Source organism: Mauremys reevesii, linkage group 1 (assembly GCF_016161935.1).
Source record: "Mauremys reevesii isolate NIE-2019 linkage group 1, ASM1616193v1, whole genome shotgun sequence".
Lineage (NCBI taxonomy): Eukaryota > Metazoa > Chordata > Testudines > Geoemydidae > Mauremys > Mauremys reevesii.
Window position 1 is genome coordinate 274,378,554 of NC_052623.1, and position 18,097 is coordinate 274,396,650.

Sequence of the window (18,097 nt, forward strand, 5' to 3'; positions counted from 1 at the left end):
CTGGTTCCCATCAGCATGTCCCTGCAGCTCCCGGGAGAACGGCGGCCAGGGGGGCTCTGCATGCTGCTCCCACCAAAAGCATCAGCTCCACAGCTCCCATTGGCTGGTAACTGCAGCCAATGGGAGCTGTGGGGGTGCTGCCTGTGGGCACAGGCAGCACATAGAGCCCCCGGCCCCTCCGCCTAGGAGCTGCAGGGACATGATGGTGGGAACTGGGGAACCCCCTCCCCCTGAGGTAAGTGCCACCCTGCACCCCAAACCCCAGCCCTGACCCCCGTCCCACACACACAAACTGCTGCCCGGAGCCAGCACCGGCTGCTGCAGAAGTCACGGAGGTCACAGAAAGTCACGGAATCTGTGACCTCTGTGATAGACATGCAGCCTTACTCATGAGTAGTGGAACGGAGGAGGCAAGGAGACAGCTGATCAACATCCTTCTCCAAACTACTCCTAACACTGTAACTATGCCAATGTCACTGGGGGGGCTGAACGCAACCCACAGAGTTCTAACATAGGGACTACCTACCACCCTCATTCCCAGTAAACAAGTGTGGCCTGCAGAGACTACAGTTCCCAGCATGCAATAGTTCACAACGCACACTGCAGGCTGGGATTTGGAGTATCTGCTGACCACACTTTCACACAGCAAACTGCTCCGTTTAATGCCAGTTCCGCACATCCTTACAGATCCCAGCAAGATGGCAGTGTGTCTGTCAGTGGGACAAAGCGTGGGCACCCCCTTTCATATGCCACATCCGTCAGCCGATCACAGTGAAAGAAAGAAAGAAAGAAAGAAAAAGAAAGGAGGCACCAGCCTTTTAATTATTGGGCTAACTGTAAAATGAAGAAGGGGACCTTTGACAGCTCGAACAGGACACAAGGGAGCACACGGGGGTGTTCATTGCCCCCCCCCGCCGAGTTTACACCCAAACACACAGCTCTGGTGTGCACAAGAACAGCGATGTACACAGCCACAGGGGGCCGACAGGCACCCGTGGAGACCTGACCACACTGAGCTATGGGATGGTGGCACAGCTCCTGACATGTCCTGACAGACCCATGCAGGCTCCCACTCATGCACATCCCCCCTACTGTGCGCCCCAATACTGCAAACACCCCAACATTCCTCGCTACCCTTCCCCTCCCCCTGCCCTTCCTACCCCACCTTTCTCTGCAGACCCCCTTCCTCTCCCCTTTCTCTTCTGACCCTCCTCTCCCCTCTTCCGACCCTCTCTCCTCCCCCCTCCTCCCATCTTTCTCCCCTTTCTCTCCTCCCCTCCTCCCTTCACTCTTCCAACCCTCTCCCCCACCTCCTCCTCTCCCCTTTCTTCTCCGATCTCCCACCCCGGCGCTTTCCCGCGCTTTTGTTGCCTTCTCAGGCAGTCGCCACAATGCTAACGTTCTCTCTCCCGTCCCCGGCGCCTTCCTATTGGCCTGTGGAGCGTCCCCCAGCTGTGATTGGCTACCTGCCACGTGCTGTTGGTGTTGCTGGGCCGTGGCGGCAGCGCAAGCGTGCTGGCTTGCGGGAGCCGCAGCAGGGGCCGGGCGGTGGGTATGAGCGGGGAATGGGCGGGCTATAGAGCCACTCGGGCCGGAGGGAAACTGAGGCCTCTAGCCGCTCGGGGACTGTCTGACTGTAATTGAAGAGAGCTGGGGAGAAACCGGGAGCAGAGCCAAAAAGGGGGAAGGGGAGCAGAGCTAATGGGAAAGAGAGGGCAGAACTCCCAGAAAGGTGGCAGCGCCTATAGAAAGGGGGCAGTACTTATAGTGAAGGGGTAACGCCCATAGGAGAGGACTGAGCCACAGAAGGAAGTTCAGAGGGCAGGGAAATTGGGACAGAGTCACAGAAGGGGACAGAGCTCACAGAAATGAAGGAAAGGCCAGAGCCTGTATACACAGTGGGGCAGGACCCAAAAAGAAAGGACAAAGGCCATAGAAAAGGGGAGCCAGAGCTCTGAAGTTGGAAAAGTTGTTGCTGAACGGTTCCTAGGGAGCCTCTTGCAATGCATTTATATGATTTAAAATCATGTGAAGAGCAGACTTTAAAAAATCCCTCTTTGATTCTTTAAAATGTCTCTGTGGGGATCTGAAGGAGGAATTCAGGCTTTTTATAGCGATGACAGTTCTGTTTGATCTGATTTTTTTTCTTTCAGTTGTGGAACTTCTGGAACCATTAGTGGTAATAAATAATTATTAATAATCTCTCCCCCCGACTGGTCTATAATAACAAAAATGTCAGCAAGATTCTAATCAGGATCTTCACCCAAAGATTTAAGGGAAGGATAAGTGCAAGGACAAGCTAGTTTCCCCTAAATGAGTGGAAATTTAGAAATTACCATATACATAATTTGTTTTGTTATTATTTTAAAATAATTTAAAAGATGGAAGGAGGTTTTAAGGAACAGAATATGTACGGGTATGAAAATGTGATGTGATCAGTACTTTGCAGACTGCTCAGAAAGGATGCTAATTATGGCTCCAGACTGGCAGTATTTAGAGAGAGAAAACTTGTAATGTCTTCCAATAGTGTAGTAGTTTTGCCTGTGTAAAGATTGTGGGATTGAGTCATATTAAATTGCCTAATTCATGTTTGCAGGGTAATTGCAGCAAGCTTTTTCAGACTTTTTTCTGGAGGATATGTTATGTCCTCAGTATGCTTATTTCTGTGCCTAAATCCATGTGTAAAAGTAATTGATAGTAGCCGGAAAAGAAAATGTGAACTTTGTTTTTTATATTCATTACACATTAATTTTTATTTATCTGGCTTTTGTCATGATTGAGAAATTCATACAAATTCATTACATCAGAAATAATAAATTGGTACATTAAAGCTTGGGTACTATTCCATAGTACAACACAAAATCAATATACCAGATATTCCATAAGGAAACCAATTACCTTAAATATAATTTCCTACATGTCAGTATTATTTGTGACCATGTAATGCAATTTTAAACTATACTATTCTATTTTAGCAGCATGGGGTCTGCTCCAGCTTTCACTGAAATCAGTGGGTGTTTTTCCAGTGATTTCAATGGCAGTTGAATTGGGCCTTTAAAAAGCAGATAGCAGCATAAAAAAGTCATTTCTGCTTCTGTTTAATATAATTTCTGTAAGTATTTTCCTTTTTTCTTCACTACTAGCATTTAACTTAAAAGGGTATTTAGGTGACTTTAAAAGGTCTGCTTCTATTGTGTATTCTTCGACCCCCACCTAACATCATAATTTACTGTGACATCCCACTTGACTGAGAAAATGATTATGATGTCACAAAGAACTGTATCTTCTAGTGGCTTCAGTGGGAATTGAGAGCACTCAGCACATTGCAAGATGGAGCCCAGTGTATGTTATGGAAAAAGATGAACCACATCGTTTAAGGGCAAGAAATAACTGCCTGTCTTAACTTAGTGCGTTTCAAGCCGCACTGTACAGCGAGCCCACCATTGTTGTAGATCAGCAGTTCTCAAACTGGGGGTTGGGACCCCAAAGTGGGTCACAATCCCATATTAATGGGGTCACCAGGGCTGGCTTAGACTTCCTGGGGTCTGGGGCTGAAGCCTGAGCACCACCGCCTGGGGCTGAAGCCCAAGGGCTTTAGCCGTGGGTGTCGGGATTCAGATTACAGGCTTCTGCCTGGGACTGAAGCCCTTGGGCTTAGGTTTTGGCCCCTCCCCACTTGGGGCTCTGGCTGGCTCAGGCTTCAGTTCCCCCTCCAGGGGTCATGTAGTAATTTTTATTGTCGAAAGGGGTCGCGATGCAATGAAGTTTGAGAACTCCTGTGGTAGGTCAAGTTTTACTACGTATTGATAGTTTGCTTTCATAGGGAGAAGAGAAAATGATTTAACATTCCTTTCATAACCTCCTGTGGGAAATGAGCTGGATTGTTCTGCTTCAACACTCTCAACTTTACTTGTTCATCACCTCACCACACATACTGTAGACCAGGGATCTCAAACTCAAATCACCACAAGGGCCACATGAGGACTAGTACATTGGCCCAAGGGCCGCATCACTGACAGCCCCCCCTGCTGCCCCCGCCTCGCCTCTTCCCACCCCTTCCCTGCCCCCATTCCAACCCCTTCCCCAAGTCCCCGCCTCTGCCCCACCTATTCTCTGCCTCCTCCCCTGAGTGCGTGGCTCCCCGCTCCTCCCCCTCCCTCCTGGAAAGCGCTAAGCACTGCCAAACAGCTGTTTGGTGGCAGGAAGTGCCTGAAGGTAGGCAGAGGAGTGGGACATGGCGTGCTGAGGGTGAGAGGAGCTTGGCGGATGCAGGAAATAATTCCGGGGGGGTTGCAGGGAGCTTGGCGGGCTGCAGCAAATAACTCTGCAGGCCGCATGCGGCCTACAGGCCACGTGTTTGAGATCCCTGCTGTAGACTCACTCAATTTTTAAGTGCTATTTATTTATTTATTTATTTCATAAAACTTAATGTTCCATTGCAGCTTTTGATGGAGACATCTGGTGACTGTAGCAGCCCATATGTCAGGGTGACTCCTGGGTTCCTGACACATCTGCAAGATTTAGAGCCGCAAGTGGCAAGAAGACGCTTATCTCAGGCACGACACCGGGCTACGCTGGCAGGACTCTTCAACAACCTGCGGGAAACTGTGTTTTCGCAGTCAGACAATTCAGCATCAAAGGTATGGAGGAGAAACGCTATTTGTTTACGGATAAATATTTGCAAAGGCAAAGTGTAGTTAACCAAAGTAATCATTCTGATCAAGTTATCTTTTTGGGTTCATGTATGTGTGTAATATTATCATGTGCAACTTTCCCTATGTCTCTTCTATTTGTATAAATACTCTCTTCAGAGCAAGAAAACTAAGTGCCTTCTCTTGTTACTGGCATGAGTTTATCATGTGACTTGTCTCCACTTTGTAGATTTTGAGCTTCTTCATAATGGCAGTATTTTGGAAGCTAGTCAAGGAATACCATGATGAATTTTCATCCTTGACGGACAGCTGTGAGATCAATACTAGTGGGTTGTGGTTAGAAAGAGGGGAAAGTAGTTAATTCAGCCTCATGAGTTACTTTATATAGAGGGGGGAAGCAAACTGGGAAAGTATGTAAAAATAAAAAATCAGCTGTAACATTTCCTGTGTTTTACTAGTTTTAGAAAATGTTTAAGTGAAATGGACTATATAAAAACAAGTGTGAAACAGCACTGGCTTGGCACTAAAATGCTACCAGGGAGGAAGAATGTTATTGTGGTCAAGGCACGGGAAAAGGTATCAGGAGTCTTGGGTTCTGTTCCTAGCTCTGCCACTGACTCCCTTCGATAGATCATTTAGGTTATGGGTGCTTCAGTTTCCTGGTTTGTAAAATGGGGATGGTAATGCATATTTCAAAAGGGTATGTTCTTGTAAAGAGCCTTGCAATCCTTGGATGGAAGGTGCTTGAGAGGTGCAAAGTATTGTTATTTAGGGATTTCACCTGTTTGGACTCTAATTGTAACTTAGCGTGAGGCAGGAGCTCTGATTGTTAAGTTCTGATGGAGATGCAGCCAGAGCTAATAATCATCATGGTCTCAGAAGCGAAATCCCAAACAGGATTATTTGTTTTGTCTAACAAGATTTACCATTCATTTATTATTGCTTGGAATGGAGGACTTCTGACTCCCTTTTAGAACTTTGATGAGTCCCATTGGTTTTTCCCAGCTTTACGCTGCTACCTTTGAAAGTATCACATCACAGCCATGATCCCTTTGGGTCAAGGAAGACTGGATTTCTTCAAGGGCCTGTGCACTGAGGAAGTCATTTCCTAATCCTTGTCAGTTAGTGATTGATTTATACCCTGAAGCATTGGATTTATATCCCCTACAAAAAAAATCTCTCTAAAGTAATTATGGACGTTCTCATTAACCATGTAAATGTTTAATCCTTTCTTGTATCCTCTGTGTGTTTAGTCACAAGTAGACAAATTCCACCAGGCCTAATTGCACTGAAGGCTGTTAGGTTACTCCAGTTTTAGATCAGTGTAACAGAGCAGATTTGGCTAAAGAGGTCTCCTCACATAGTTCCCACTGGAAATGATCAGGAAAAATGTATGCCTACAGTCAGAAAACATCCAACAATAAGCCATAAGGCATAAAATAGTATCAATTATGTTTTTATTATTCATTATTAATTTATTGTTATTATTATTAATAATAGTAAATATAGCACCATTGATGTACATGATATTTTATGGATATACCTCAAAGAGCAAACAGTCCCAAAAGGAACGAATTCCAAAAAGGAATTGTTGACTGTAGAGTATGGTCAGAGTAAACCTCAAACCTGTATGTGAATAGGTACAGCATGTAAATTAAAATCTTCATTTGTATTTACCCTGATTCTTGGTTTCTTCCCTTTTTTCACATTCATCAGTGCGGTGGGCCACTTAATTGTTTTTATGGAGGCATGGAGATAGCTAGTCAGCAAAAGGAAAAGGTGTAAAAGACAGTTAAGGCATGTTAAAATGTCAGCCCAGTCAGAACACAGGAAGATTGGTTCTGTTTTCTCTTTGTATTTAGTGTCAGGTTTTGCGTAAAGCTAAGAATTATATCCAGGAGCTGGAGCAAACCTTGGGTACCTTGCTGAAGATGAAAGGTACTGTATGGAAATATATACCTGAAAAAGTTTCCTTGGGCCTGCCTTTCATTTACTTGTTACGTAGGGACAGCAGGGCAGGTGGCTGAGCCAGTATTAAAGGCAAGATGGGTGCCTTTAGGCATAGCACCAAGCAAGAGAGAGTGCATAAACTGTATCACCCAGGAATAGCCCAAGAAAGCGTTGTGCTTCAAAGTTATCCCTCTGACTCTCAGTTTTCTCCTTGCTTCCCCCTTGAACTACTGGGCGAGGGAGGGTGGATTCAAACAGTAGTTTGTTGCTGGCCTACATCAGCAGCAAATTAAGGCTGCTCCCTCCTTTCCTCCCCGCATCCTATTTATTGCTGGCTCAACTGTACTGGCAGTGGATTGGGGAACTGTGCCCACTCCTCACGCACATACTCCAGGGGTCAGTAGCAGCATAGAGTGCCTTCTTACATCTGTGCACCCAAAATCCAGCTAATTAACAAAAGAGACAAAGGGAGCTTCTTCCTCCCCTTATTTTCTCTGCATAGGTGCACAGTTCAACACACAGTCTGGCCGTAAGTGTACAGCTTCTTGATTCACAAACATAGCTGGGGTCCAAGTTTGGACTGGAGGGCACAGAGAGAATCTATTCTGGGCTAAAAGTAGGGCAGGAGGGGGACAGAAATCCCATTCAGGGTTTCCTCACAAAAATGTAGGAAGTGAGAAGTTTTAGTTAAGGAGTTACTCCAAGGGAAATGATTAAGACACATAGTGGTGGGTTTGTTAGTTTTTTGTTTTTGTGGCTTATTGGGTCCTCCACACACACTTTTCCATTAGCTTATCCCAGCACTCTGAAACAAAAACACTTTTTTCTTCTGGATGAGGACAGTACGATGTGATTCCCTTCAGTACCTGTCACACTCTTTAATCAGCTGGATCAGTTCCTGGGGAGTGGTGTGAGGTACTCCCTCCGCTAGGGCAGAATATGCTGGTTCTGCAGTGTTCCCAGCCCCATTTCCTTGCCTCCTCACCTGACTGAGGATCTGGGAACCAGAACTAAAAATCAAGTATGTTTTCTGTTTTCAGTGGTAGAGATTTGAATTCCATGGTGATGGTTAAAGCTGCTGAACACATTTTTCATGTTTTAAGTGATGTCAGAAAGACTCCCAAAAGCCCGAAATAACAATACTTCAAAGAAAGAAAATAACCACAAAATATTGTATTGACTAATAGTCACATGGGCTTTGGTTCACTGGCTGTTATTACTGAAAACCAAAGTTATCAGTTCACTGATGAGGCCAGCATTATGAAGATATCAGTGCTCATAAACTGCTGATACAGCTGGTCATGTTATAAGGAAGGACAGAATGTCCCATCCAGTATTATTTTTGTCTAATCAAAAACTCTGTGTGACAGTCAAATCAAATTGTCACCATTACTCTTTTTGATTGGGCTGGATGGTGAGTGAGATGCCAAATGCTCCAGTCTGTGACAGTTATCTTTCTGCTGACAATAGAGTCCTTCAGTCTGGAGGATGGGAACCCATCCAGCTTGGAGGAAGTCAAGGAGGAATATGTCAAGATGTACTTCAGCGATCTCGGGTAAGGACTCACACGGATCAAGAACTGATAATACTTTGCACTTGCTTCTAAAGCGCAAAGCATCTCAAAGCACTTTGCAAATATTACGGAGCAGTGGGTTGTCTGTCCCTGTGGGGGAAGGAAATACACAGATTAAGATGAAGAGGTTTTAACTGGCAGACAGGAAAAAAATTATTAAAATTGGACCCATACAGTAGCTCAGTGCGCGTAAGCTCTGAGCACATTGCTGGTCTCATTCCCAGTCAGTGCATGTATTTGCCTTTCTCTCCCTGTGTAGATCATCTCCACTTAGGGGCTTTCATTAGCCCTACAAAGGGGGAAAAAAAAAGTCACCTGCTCCAAAAGAATCATTGAGACTCCAAAGTGTTCCTGGCAGGGACCGTTTTAAATTGATTGGGAAGCCATGCATTTGGCCTTGTCCCGTGTTTTCTTTCCAGTACTGCATCCCCTTCAGATGCCACGAGTGAGAGTGGCTCTACCGTCTGGTATTTGATTCAAGAATATGAAAAAAACTCAGTGGAAGAGGATGGGAAGCCAAGACTTATCCAGTCCCCAGCCACTTCATCTCCTGATCTGATGGAGTTTGAACGGTAGGAGTATAAGTGTGTAGTATTTCAGTAGTCTTCATGTGAAACAACCCATTCAGTCACTGCATATCAGGTAGCTTTCCTGGGGTCTGACTTTGGATCCCAGGATCCCCAGGCCAGCAGAGACATCAATCTCAGCCCCTGTTGGTGTGGAAACTGAGCATCTTCCATGACTCTCAATTGATTCCCTCACTCCTGGCTGGCACTCGGAGCCTGAATAGTGGCATGTCCAGCCCTCCTCAGCCACAGGGCGTCTCCCTGCTTCACAAGCCTTTGAAAATCTTTGATGGTTCCCCATCCTCAAGAAAGAGATGTAATGTTCTTTCAAGTATATCAATGTCCTAGCGTGAAGCATGAGGGTTAATACCCCTTCTAAAATGTTATAATTACTTATAAGTCTGAGTATTCTTGTTATCCACATAAATATCTGCTCTTTTTTTGAATCTTTAACCTTCTGCAATCTGATCTCACTGTCATGTTGTGGATTGGGCTTTTTATAAAATTTCCTGTTGTTGCTGATAATGGTTTCATAAAAATGTGAATGCAGTTGTGCCAGCAGGTGGCATAAGTCTGCTGCTTTCATTCTACAGTTTTATCCTGTACTCCTGTAGCAATCAGAAAAAAAAACGGTGCTTGTAGGCAGGTAGTGTGTACAGTACCTTGAAATATGCTGTTTAATGATTTTTGTGGAATAGTATCATTAGTTCCTCATGGGTTTCCCTTTCCCCTCCCTCACTGACACATGCAGAGCAGACCTTTGCAGCAGTATGTGGGATCTGTGGCATTTACCTTGAAGTTCCATGGCAGATTACTACTGCTGTATATTGAATCCATCTCATGGGATCTCTCCTGTCTGACACAACACAGCAGTGATCTGTCCTGTAGGAACAACTTCACCCCTTTAGTAACGTGATACTGTAGCCATGTTTTCCATCCAACACCAAGAATCACAGCTTTTTTGAATAACTGTTTGTGTCCGTCATCTAAGTCATCTAAACTGGTCATCCGGGCCTGGTAGCAGCACAAGTACTATCCCCTCCAAAATGCTATCAATTCTTGCCAGCCTCTAAAGAGACTGGAGGTCCATGATTCACATTTAGGTTTTTAACACAGCCGCCTGATCCCATTTCATCCGCTCATAAGGATCTACACCAGCCATTCCTTACCAATCAAGGTCAGGACCCCATTCTGTTAGGCACTGGACAAAGGTATAGCGAGGGACACAGTTCCTTCCACTTAAATCACACAATAATAGGCAAAGGGTAGATGGGAAAGAGAGGCACAGAACAGTACTATACAGCTGGCTCCATGGCGTTTGAACCCCAGCAGCAGCTACTTGTAAGTGCTTCGGATTAAATATCCCTGTATAAATTGTGCATATAAAATAAAAAAAAAACACTTGAAACATATTACAGTATTATAAGGGGGTCTGGATGGTTCCATGTCTGTGGTTGTTTGAGCAGAGACAATGTGATTAAGTGGTTAGGGACCTGTAGTGGGAATCAGAAGACCTGGATTATATTCCTAATTCTGCCACTGATCAGATGTGTGACCATGGGTGAGTCACTTCACTTCTCTGTGCTTCTGTCTCCCTGCCCACTGTTCACCTACCTCATCTATTTAGACCAGCGGTTCTCCAGCTTCATTGTACCGTGACCGCCTTCTAACAGCAAAAATGACTACATGACCCCAGGAGGGGGGACCGAAGACCGAGCCCGCCCCAGGCAGCAGGGCGGGAGAGGGCAAAACTGAAGCCCAAGGGCTTCTGCCCTGAATGGGGGGCTTGTAACCCTAGCACTGAGCAGTGGGGCTTGGGTTTCAGACTTGCTGGGGCCCAGGCCCAATACCAGCCTTGGTCACCCAATTAAAAAAGGGGTCACAACCCACTTTGGGGTCCCGACCCACAGTTTGAGAACCCCTGATTTAGACTAATGTTTTTGATGCAAAGACTGTCTCATTGAAGGGGCAGATGCATACATATATATGTTATCAGTGCCTAGCACAGTTAGGCCCTGATGGGGCTTCCGGACATTACTGTCAGGAACCGGGGTGTGGCCAGTCACACCAATTGATTGGAGCAGGAGTCTGGAGCTGGGAAACAGAACCAAGGGTCAGAACCAGAGTCAGAAGCTGGATGCCTGAGCCAAGGGTCAAACCATAGTCAGAGCCAGGAATCAGAACAGAGCACCAGAACCAGGGTATCTGGAGTCAGAGAAGGCAGGACAGATCTGGGCCAAGGCAGGAGCAAGGCTGGGGCAGGCAAGGAAACAGGGACCAGGAACAAGGCCAGGATGCAGGAACAAGGCAGGAGCTGTTTCAGCAGCAGGTCAGGGATCTACCTTGTTGCACAGACAGGTTTCTGGAACTCCCTCCATGCTTAAATAGTGTGTCTGAACCAATCAGATGTTACAGGGGGTGCTGCCAATTGAGTTTCCATAGGCGGCGCTTCCCGTGGTGCCTAGTCTCCCAGGGTTTACAACTCATTGATCATGGTTCTGCCATGGCTTCTGGGGGGTGGCATGAAAGCACTGGCCATCAGGTGCCCTCCAGACCTGTATTCTAGCTCACTGGATCCTTATATCACTCCCCCCACCCTTTAGGGGTGCTCCTGGAGCATTGTTGGGCCAAGCTTGTCTGCATAGGCACCGACTCCATGGGTGCTGCAGGGCTGGAGCACCCATGGGGAAAAATTAGTGGATGCTCTGTACCCACCAGCAGCCAAGCTTCCCCCACCCCCTCCTCGCCGCCTCCTCCCCCGAGCGCCACGCGTCCCCGCTCCTCCCCCTCTCAGAGGTTCCCGCCCGCCACCTAACAGCTGTTTGGCAGCGCTTAGGACTTTCTGAGAGGGAGGGGGAGGAGTGGGGATGCGGCATACTCAGGGAATGAGGTGGTAAAGAGGCAGGGCGGGGACGGGGACTTGGGAGAAGGGGATTGAATTGTGGTGGGATGAGGGTGGTGCAGAGGCAGGGCCAGGAGGGGAGGTCAAGCACACATGGGGCAGAGGGGAAGTCAGCACCTATGCTTGTCTGGGTGATCCCTGTACAAATTCAGGGGTATGAACATTACTAGCAGATTCCCAGAACGGCTCCTTGTGATCACAGCCTCCCCAGTATTGTGCTACCATAGCCTGCCCTGTTTCAATTTGGAATCCAATATGGCATGGACTTCACATTATTTGTGGTCTTGAGCTGTTCAGAGGTGTGCTGGGCCTTGAGCGTCCAGACAAGTGTGGTGGTTTTGCAGAGGAGGGCTGGCATGCGGGCTATTCGCCCCAAGAAATATGGGATAAAATGCTGATAAAAATTTGCAAAACATAGGAAGCGCTGCACCTCCTGAGTATTCCAGGGTACTGCCCAGTTACAAATGGCTTCCACCTTTTTTTGGGTCCATCCTAATGCCATTGGGGAGAGGTTGTACCCCGAAAACTCTGTGGCAGTTTGGACAAAGATACCTTTCTCTAATTTTGTATATAGGCCGTGCTGTCGCAGCCTCTTCAGTACATACCTGACAGGGCATTTGTGCTGCTCATGGTTTTCTGAAAAAGACAAGTTTATCACTGAGGTAGATGACTACATACTGGTCCAGAAAGTCTCTAAACACATCATTAACAAAGGTTGAATCGTCGCAGGGGCATTAGCCAGTGAAATGGCATCACCAAATATTCAAAATTCAGGTCCAGAAGAGTGCACTTATCCCCCACCCGGATACATGCAAGGGTCAGAGCCAGGAATCAGAGCTGAGAGTCAGAACCAGGGTATCTGGAGTCAAGGAAGACAGGAGCAGGGCTGTGTCCAAGGCAGGATCAGAGCTGGGACAGGGCGAGGAAACAGGGACCAGGAACAAGGCAAGGACACAAGAACAAGGCAGGAGCTGTCTCAGCAGAAGGTCAAATCTGCCTCGTTACACAAATGGCTTCCTGGAACTTCCTTCATGCTTAAATAGTGTGCCTTGGCCAGTCAGAGGTCATGAGGGGTGCCGCTTATTGGGTCTTCCATGGGTGGCACTTCCAGTGGTGCCTAGTCTCCCAGGGTTTACAGTGCATTGACCACAGTTCTGCCAGGTGGTGGCATAGAAGTGTTGGTCACCCAAAGTCATGGGTTCTAGCCCACTGGATTCTTATAACTATTGCAATACAAATACATAATAATAATATATAGTCTTTTCCTTCTTTAACTCTCATTCAAATTCAGCTCAGGTGAATAGTCACTGAAAGTTGCTACCAACAGGTGGCTGTTGGGTGCTTATGTCTCTCTGAACTATCTAGACATCTATGCCGAGTTCATCACCGTGGCATGTCTCATCACTGTGCCTACATGAAATGAGTTTGGTGGTGTTTTTTCAGATTCCAGTAGACAGGTGTCCAAACAACCAGCCTGTTAAGTGGCCATCTTATTGGCAGTCTAAGCAAAAACAGCAAGGATTGAAGGATTGACATGGAAACTGAACTCCCTTTCATCTATAGACTGGTACCTCTTGGTTTGGTTAAAGAACATCTGTATGGGAGCTATTATAGCCATCAGTCTCCAGGCTGGCAAACCAGCATTTTCTATGAGCATAATAAATTTTGTGAAAATACCCCAAAATTATAAAGCTCCTATAAGTACTGCTACCTTCAAGAACAGTGGAACAACTTTAGGCAGTTGAGTGATTGAACACTGCTGGTATTAGGTTTTGGTGGGTTTTTTCCCTCAAGCTTTACAATCTTGGCTTGTCAAAATAACAATTTTTAAAAGATTGAACAGCTTTGAATTGCTTTCTCATACAATACACTGTGGTGAATCAGGAAATCTGTTTAATTGGGACATCTTCCAAAGAATCATTTTAAGCCCGATAAAACTTAATAGCAATGACTGGTGCATACACTGTCCTTCATATTACTTTGAACTTGAGCCTTTCATGATCTGAGAGCTCTAAGCACTCTACAACCCTTAAATTAGGGCTTAGTTTATATCTGAAAGTTAATTGTGAATTAAGGTAGCGTGTCAATTTAAAGCACAATAGCTGTCCTTGATTAACTGCATGTATGGACAGGCTTATTCTGGAACAAGAGTGCCTTATCCCTGTTTATGGTAATCCACTGTGAAAGTGGATAATGCTGAGCAGTAACAAGGCACTCTTGTTTCAGAATAGGAGTGTCCAAACATGGAGTGACTCAGGAATGGTTGGTCAGAAATAATTCTAGTGTAGATGAGCCCTATGCTTTGCAGCTCCTTTTTGAGGTGGGTATTATTATCCCCATTTTACTTTGACAAAATGGAGGTCCTAAAGAAGAGGAAGGATTGTGTAGGAAGAAAGACAGTTGTGTGGTTCAGGCAGTGGACTAAAACTCAGGAGCATTGGATTCAACTTTCAGCTTCACCACAGATTTCCTGTGTGACCTTGCACAACTCACAGTCTCACTGTTGCATTATGATACAGTCTTTATTCACATGACATTCCATGGGACGCCTGCCTCATTCAGTGCACAGGATGGACGGTGCTCAGCTAAGGAACAGCTCTTCAGCATTTTGTTTTGTCCTTATTTAATGTGTGTCCCTAAGCTCTATTTACTGTGCACTATTCAAACCTTGCTTTGCAGACAGAATTATAAATTTCCTCATGAGCTTTTCTATGGGACTCATCACTATATTGTCCGAGTGCTTCACAAACATTAATACATTTTTCAGAACTCCTTTTGAGATGAGTACTCCCATTTTATAGAGCTAAGTAAGTGAGGCAAAGAGAGATTAAGGTCAAAAGTATCTGCTAATTTTTGATGTCCAATTTGAGATACATAGTTCCTGATTTTTCAGCTATATAGCACTTTAAGCACAGCTCCCACACTCACATCTGTGAGTGCTCAGCACTTGTGCAAATCAGACCCCAGGGTAACAAATTGGGCACCCATAAAATGAGGAACACCCAATTGGTGCCTACTTGTGAAAAGTTCAGATTAGGTGACTCGCCTGGCATCACATAGGAACTCTGTGGCAAAAGCAGGGATAGAATCTAATTTTCCAGAGCAGGATTCATCTGTTTTAAACATGAAACCATCCTTTCTCTTCCTGCAATCTTATGCCTCATTCACTACATGCCTTCCAAATTCTGCAACAGAGGATGCATGGGTCCTACGAACAACAGTCTCCTTCATTATACAGTCCTGACTCATCCATCCTGTGCACTGAAGAAGAAAGGGTCCTGTGGAAAAAATAGGTGGTGATCATGTAATTAAAAATGTTTCTTAATGCATATGCACAAAAGGGGTGAGTTAAGATTGTACAGATAGCCTTAATTCTCGCATTTCCTAAATTTTGAATGCTTAATTTACAACCTTAATGTTTTTTAAAACATTGTATGTGTAATTTTCCGGATTTTTAAAAAAAGCTAACTGAAAAAACAAAAATTCCAACATGTGGCATCATATTGACACCCACAAGGGTGATCAGCAGAATTGGAACCTTTACATCCACTGCATAGGCCTCTGCCACTTGAGTTAAAAGAGTAACTTATAGCAGTAGTAGGTTGTCATCCTCTATGTGAACCACCACTAGGAGGGATGAGAGAGACATGCTTTGTTAGTGGGTTTAAATCGGCTTCGGTACCCAATGACTGGAAGTTAGCTAATGTAACGCCAATATTTAAAAAGGGCTCTAGAGGTGATCCCAGCAATTACAGACCGGTAAGTCTAACGTCAATACCGGGCAAATTAGTCGAAACAATAGTTAAGAATAAAATTGTCAGACACATAGAAAAAAATAAACTGTTGAGCAATAGTCAACATGGTTTCTGTAAAGGGAAATCATGTCTTACTAATTTATTAGAGTTCTTTGAAGGGGTCAACAAACATGTGGACAAGGGGGATCCAGTGGACATAGTATATTAAATTTCCAGAAAGCCTTTGACAAGGTCCCTCACCAAAGGCTGTTATGTAAATTAAGCTGTCATGGGATAAAAGGGAAGATCCTTTTGTGGATTGAGAACTGGTTAAAAGACAGGGAACAAAGGGTAGGAATAAATGGTAAATTTTCAGAATGGAGAGGGGTAACTAGTGGTGTTCCCCAAGGGTCAGTCTTAGGACCAATCCTATTCAATTTATTCATAAATGATCTGGAGAAAGGGGTAAACAGTGAGGTAGCAAAGTTTGCAAATGATACTAAACTGCTCAAGATAGTTAAGACAAAAGCAGACTGTGAAGAACTTCAAAAAGATCTCACAAAACTAAGTGATTTGGCAACAAAATGGCAAATGAAATGTAATGTGGATAAATGTAAAGTAATGCACATTGGAAAAAATAACCCCAACTATACATACAATATTATGGGGGCTAATTTAGCTAGTCATAAATAAACAGATCAGGGTTAAGGTCGCTTTTCCCTGGAAAGGGTTAACAAGCTCAGTAACCTGAGAAACACCTGACCAGAGAACCAATCAAGGAACAGGATAATTTCAAATCTCTGTGGAGGGAAGCCTTGGTCTGTGTTCTTTGTTTGCTCGGAGCTCTCTTTTTGGATCTAAGAGAGGCCAGTCATGTCTCCAAGTTCTCCTGGAGTAGTTTCTACTATTCAATAGTGAGTATTAATTAGAAAGGCGGATTAGTCTTATAATTTGATTTCTACATTTGCAATTGTGTGTTTGCTAAAGGAAATTCTTTATTCCTGTTTGCTGATATTGCTTTTACTGAGAAAGGGGGGAGGGGGAATTCTTTCCAGAGATTAATAAGTTTAGACCCTGTATTGTTCCATCTTGGTTACAGAGACAGTGACTTTTCTTTTTTTATTCTTTAATAAATTCTTTTCTATTAAGGACTTGGTTGATCTTTCTTTGGGTGGATTCTCAGGGAAAGGGGAGGGTATCCTCTGTAGTTAAATCAGTGTCTCTCCTAGGAAAAGGGAGGAAGCAGGGGGAATGGTTTATTTCTCCTGGGTGTAAGAACTCCATGGATTTGGGGCTCTTGGAATCCCCTAGGATTTTGGGGAAGGACTGTGTCTCAATCCACGTACTTGATTGAGTGGTGGCAGCTTTTACTAGATCTAAACTAGGAATTTTAGTTTAGAGGGAAACCAGTGCAGGCCCCACATTGGAACCCAACAGCTCTAAGTGGGGGGTGAGACCTATAACAAATGTGGATAAATGTAAAGTAATGCACATTGGAAAAAATAACCCCAACTATACATACAATATTATGGGGGCTAATTTAGCTACAACGAGTAAGGAAAAAGATCTTGGAGTCATCATGGATAGTTCTCTGAAGATGTCCACGCAGTGTGCAGAGGCGGTCAAAAAAGAAAACAGGATGTTAGGAATCATTAAATAGGGGATAGAGAATAAGACTGAGAATATATTATTGCCCTTATATAAATCCATGGTACGGCCACATCTTGAATACTGTGTACAGATGTGGTCTCCTCACCTCAAAAAAGATATACTGGCACTAGAAAAGGTTCAGAAAAGGGCAACTAAAATGATTAGGGGTTTAGAGACGGTCCCATATGAGGAAAGATTAAAGAGGCTAGGACTCTTCAGCTTGGAAAAGAGGAGACTAAGGGGGGACATGATAGAGGTATATAAAATCATGAGTGATGTGGAGAAAGTGGATAAGGAAAAGTTATTTACTTATTCCCATAATACAAGAACTAGGGGTCACCAAATGAAATTAATAGGCAGCAGGTTTAAAACAAATACAAGGAAGTGGCAGTGGCCCTGGAGGTTTTTCGCCTTCCTCCGCAGCATGGGGCAGGGGTTGCTTGCTGGAGGATTATCTGCTACTTGAAGTCTTTAAATCAGGTTTTGGGGACTTCAACAGCTGAGTCAAGGGAGAGAATTATTTCAGGAGTGGGTGGGTCAGCTTTTGTGGCCTGCATCTTGCGGGAGGTCAGACTAGATGATCATAATGGTCCCTTCTGATCTTAAGTTCTATGATTCTATGATTCTTCATGCAGCGCACAGTCAGCTTGTGGAACTCCTTACCTGGGGAGGTTGTGAAGGCTAGGACTATAACAGTGTTTAAAAGAGAACTGGATAAATTCATGGTGGTTAAGTCCATAAATGGCTATTAGCCAGAATGGGTAAGAATGGTGTCCCTAGCCTCTGTCCGTCAGAGGATGGAGATGGATGGCAGGAGAGAGATCACTTGATCATTGCCTGTTAGGTTCACTCCCTCTGGGGCACCTGGCATTGGCCACTGTTGGTAGACAGATACTGGGCTAGATGGACCTTTGGTCTGACCCGGTACGGCCATTCTTATGTTCTTATGTTTCACAGATGTTTGCTGTCAGTAGAGGAATGGGTGTGACTCAGGTATCTTGAGTTCCATTCCAAGCTCCAGAGCTGAGCGTGTTCTATTGGGCACAGATTCTTCTGCCCATTCACCCCAA

General features: G+C 44.9%; 1 protein-coding gene across 23 annotated transcripts in view; it reads left to right on the plus strand.

Moving 5' to 3' along the window:
* The first annotated feature begins 191 nt into the window (after positions 1-191).
* The window catches only part of STRA8 (stimulated by retinoic acid 8), a 35,019-nt gene continuing 17,113 nt past the window's right edge, over positions 192-18,097 (plus strand). For 5 of the 23 annotated variants that reach the window (XM_039494203.1, XM_039494212.1, XM_039494176.1 and 2 more), the window contains exons 1-5: positions 1,755-2,179; positions 4,443-4,640; positions 6,515-6,590; positions 8,073-8,157; positions 8,595-8,747. In XM_039494203.1, the coding sequence (XP_039350137.1) occupies positions 2,117-2,179; positions 4,443-4,640; positions 6,515-6,590; positions 8,073-8,157; positions 8,595-8,747 (575 nt within the window). In that variant the 5' untranslated portion in view covers positions 1,755-2,116. The other 18 variants (XR_005586105.1, XR_005586106.1, XM_039494157.1 and 15 more) reach the window with 12 other exon arrangements.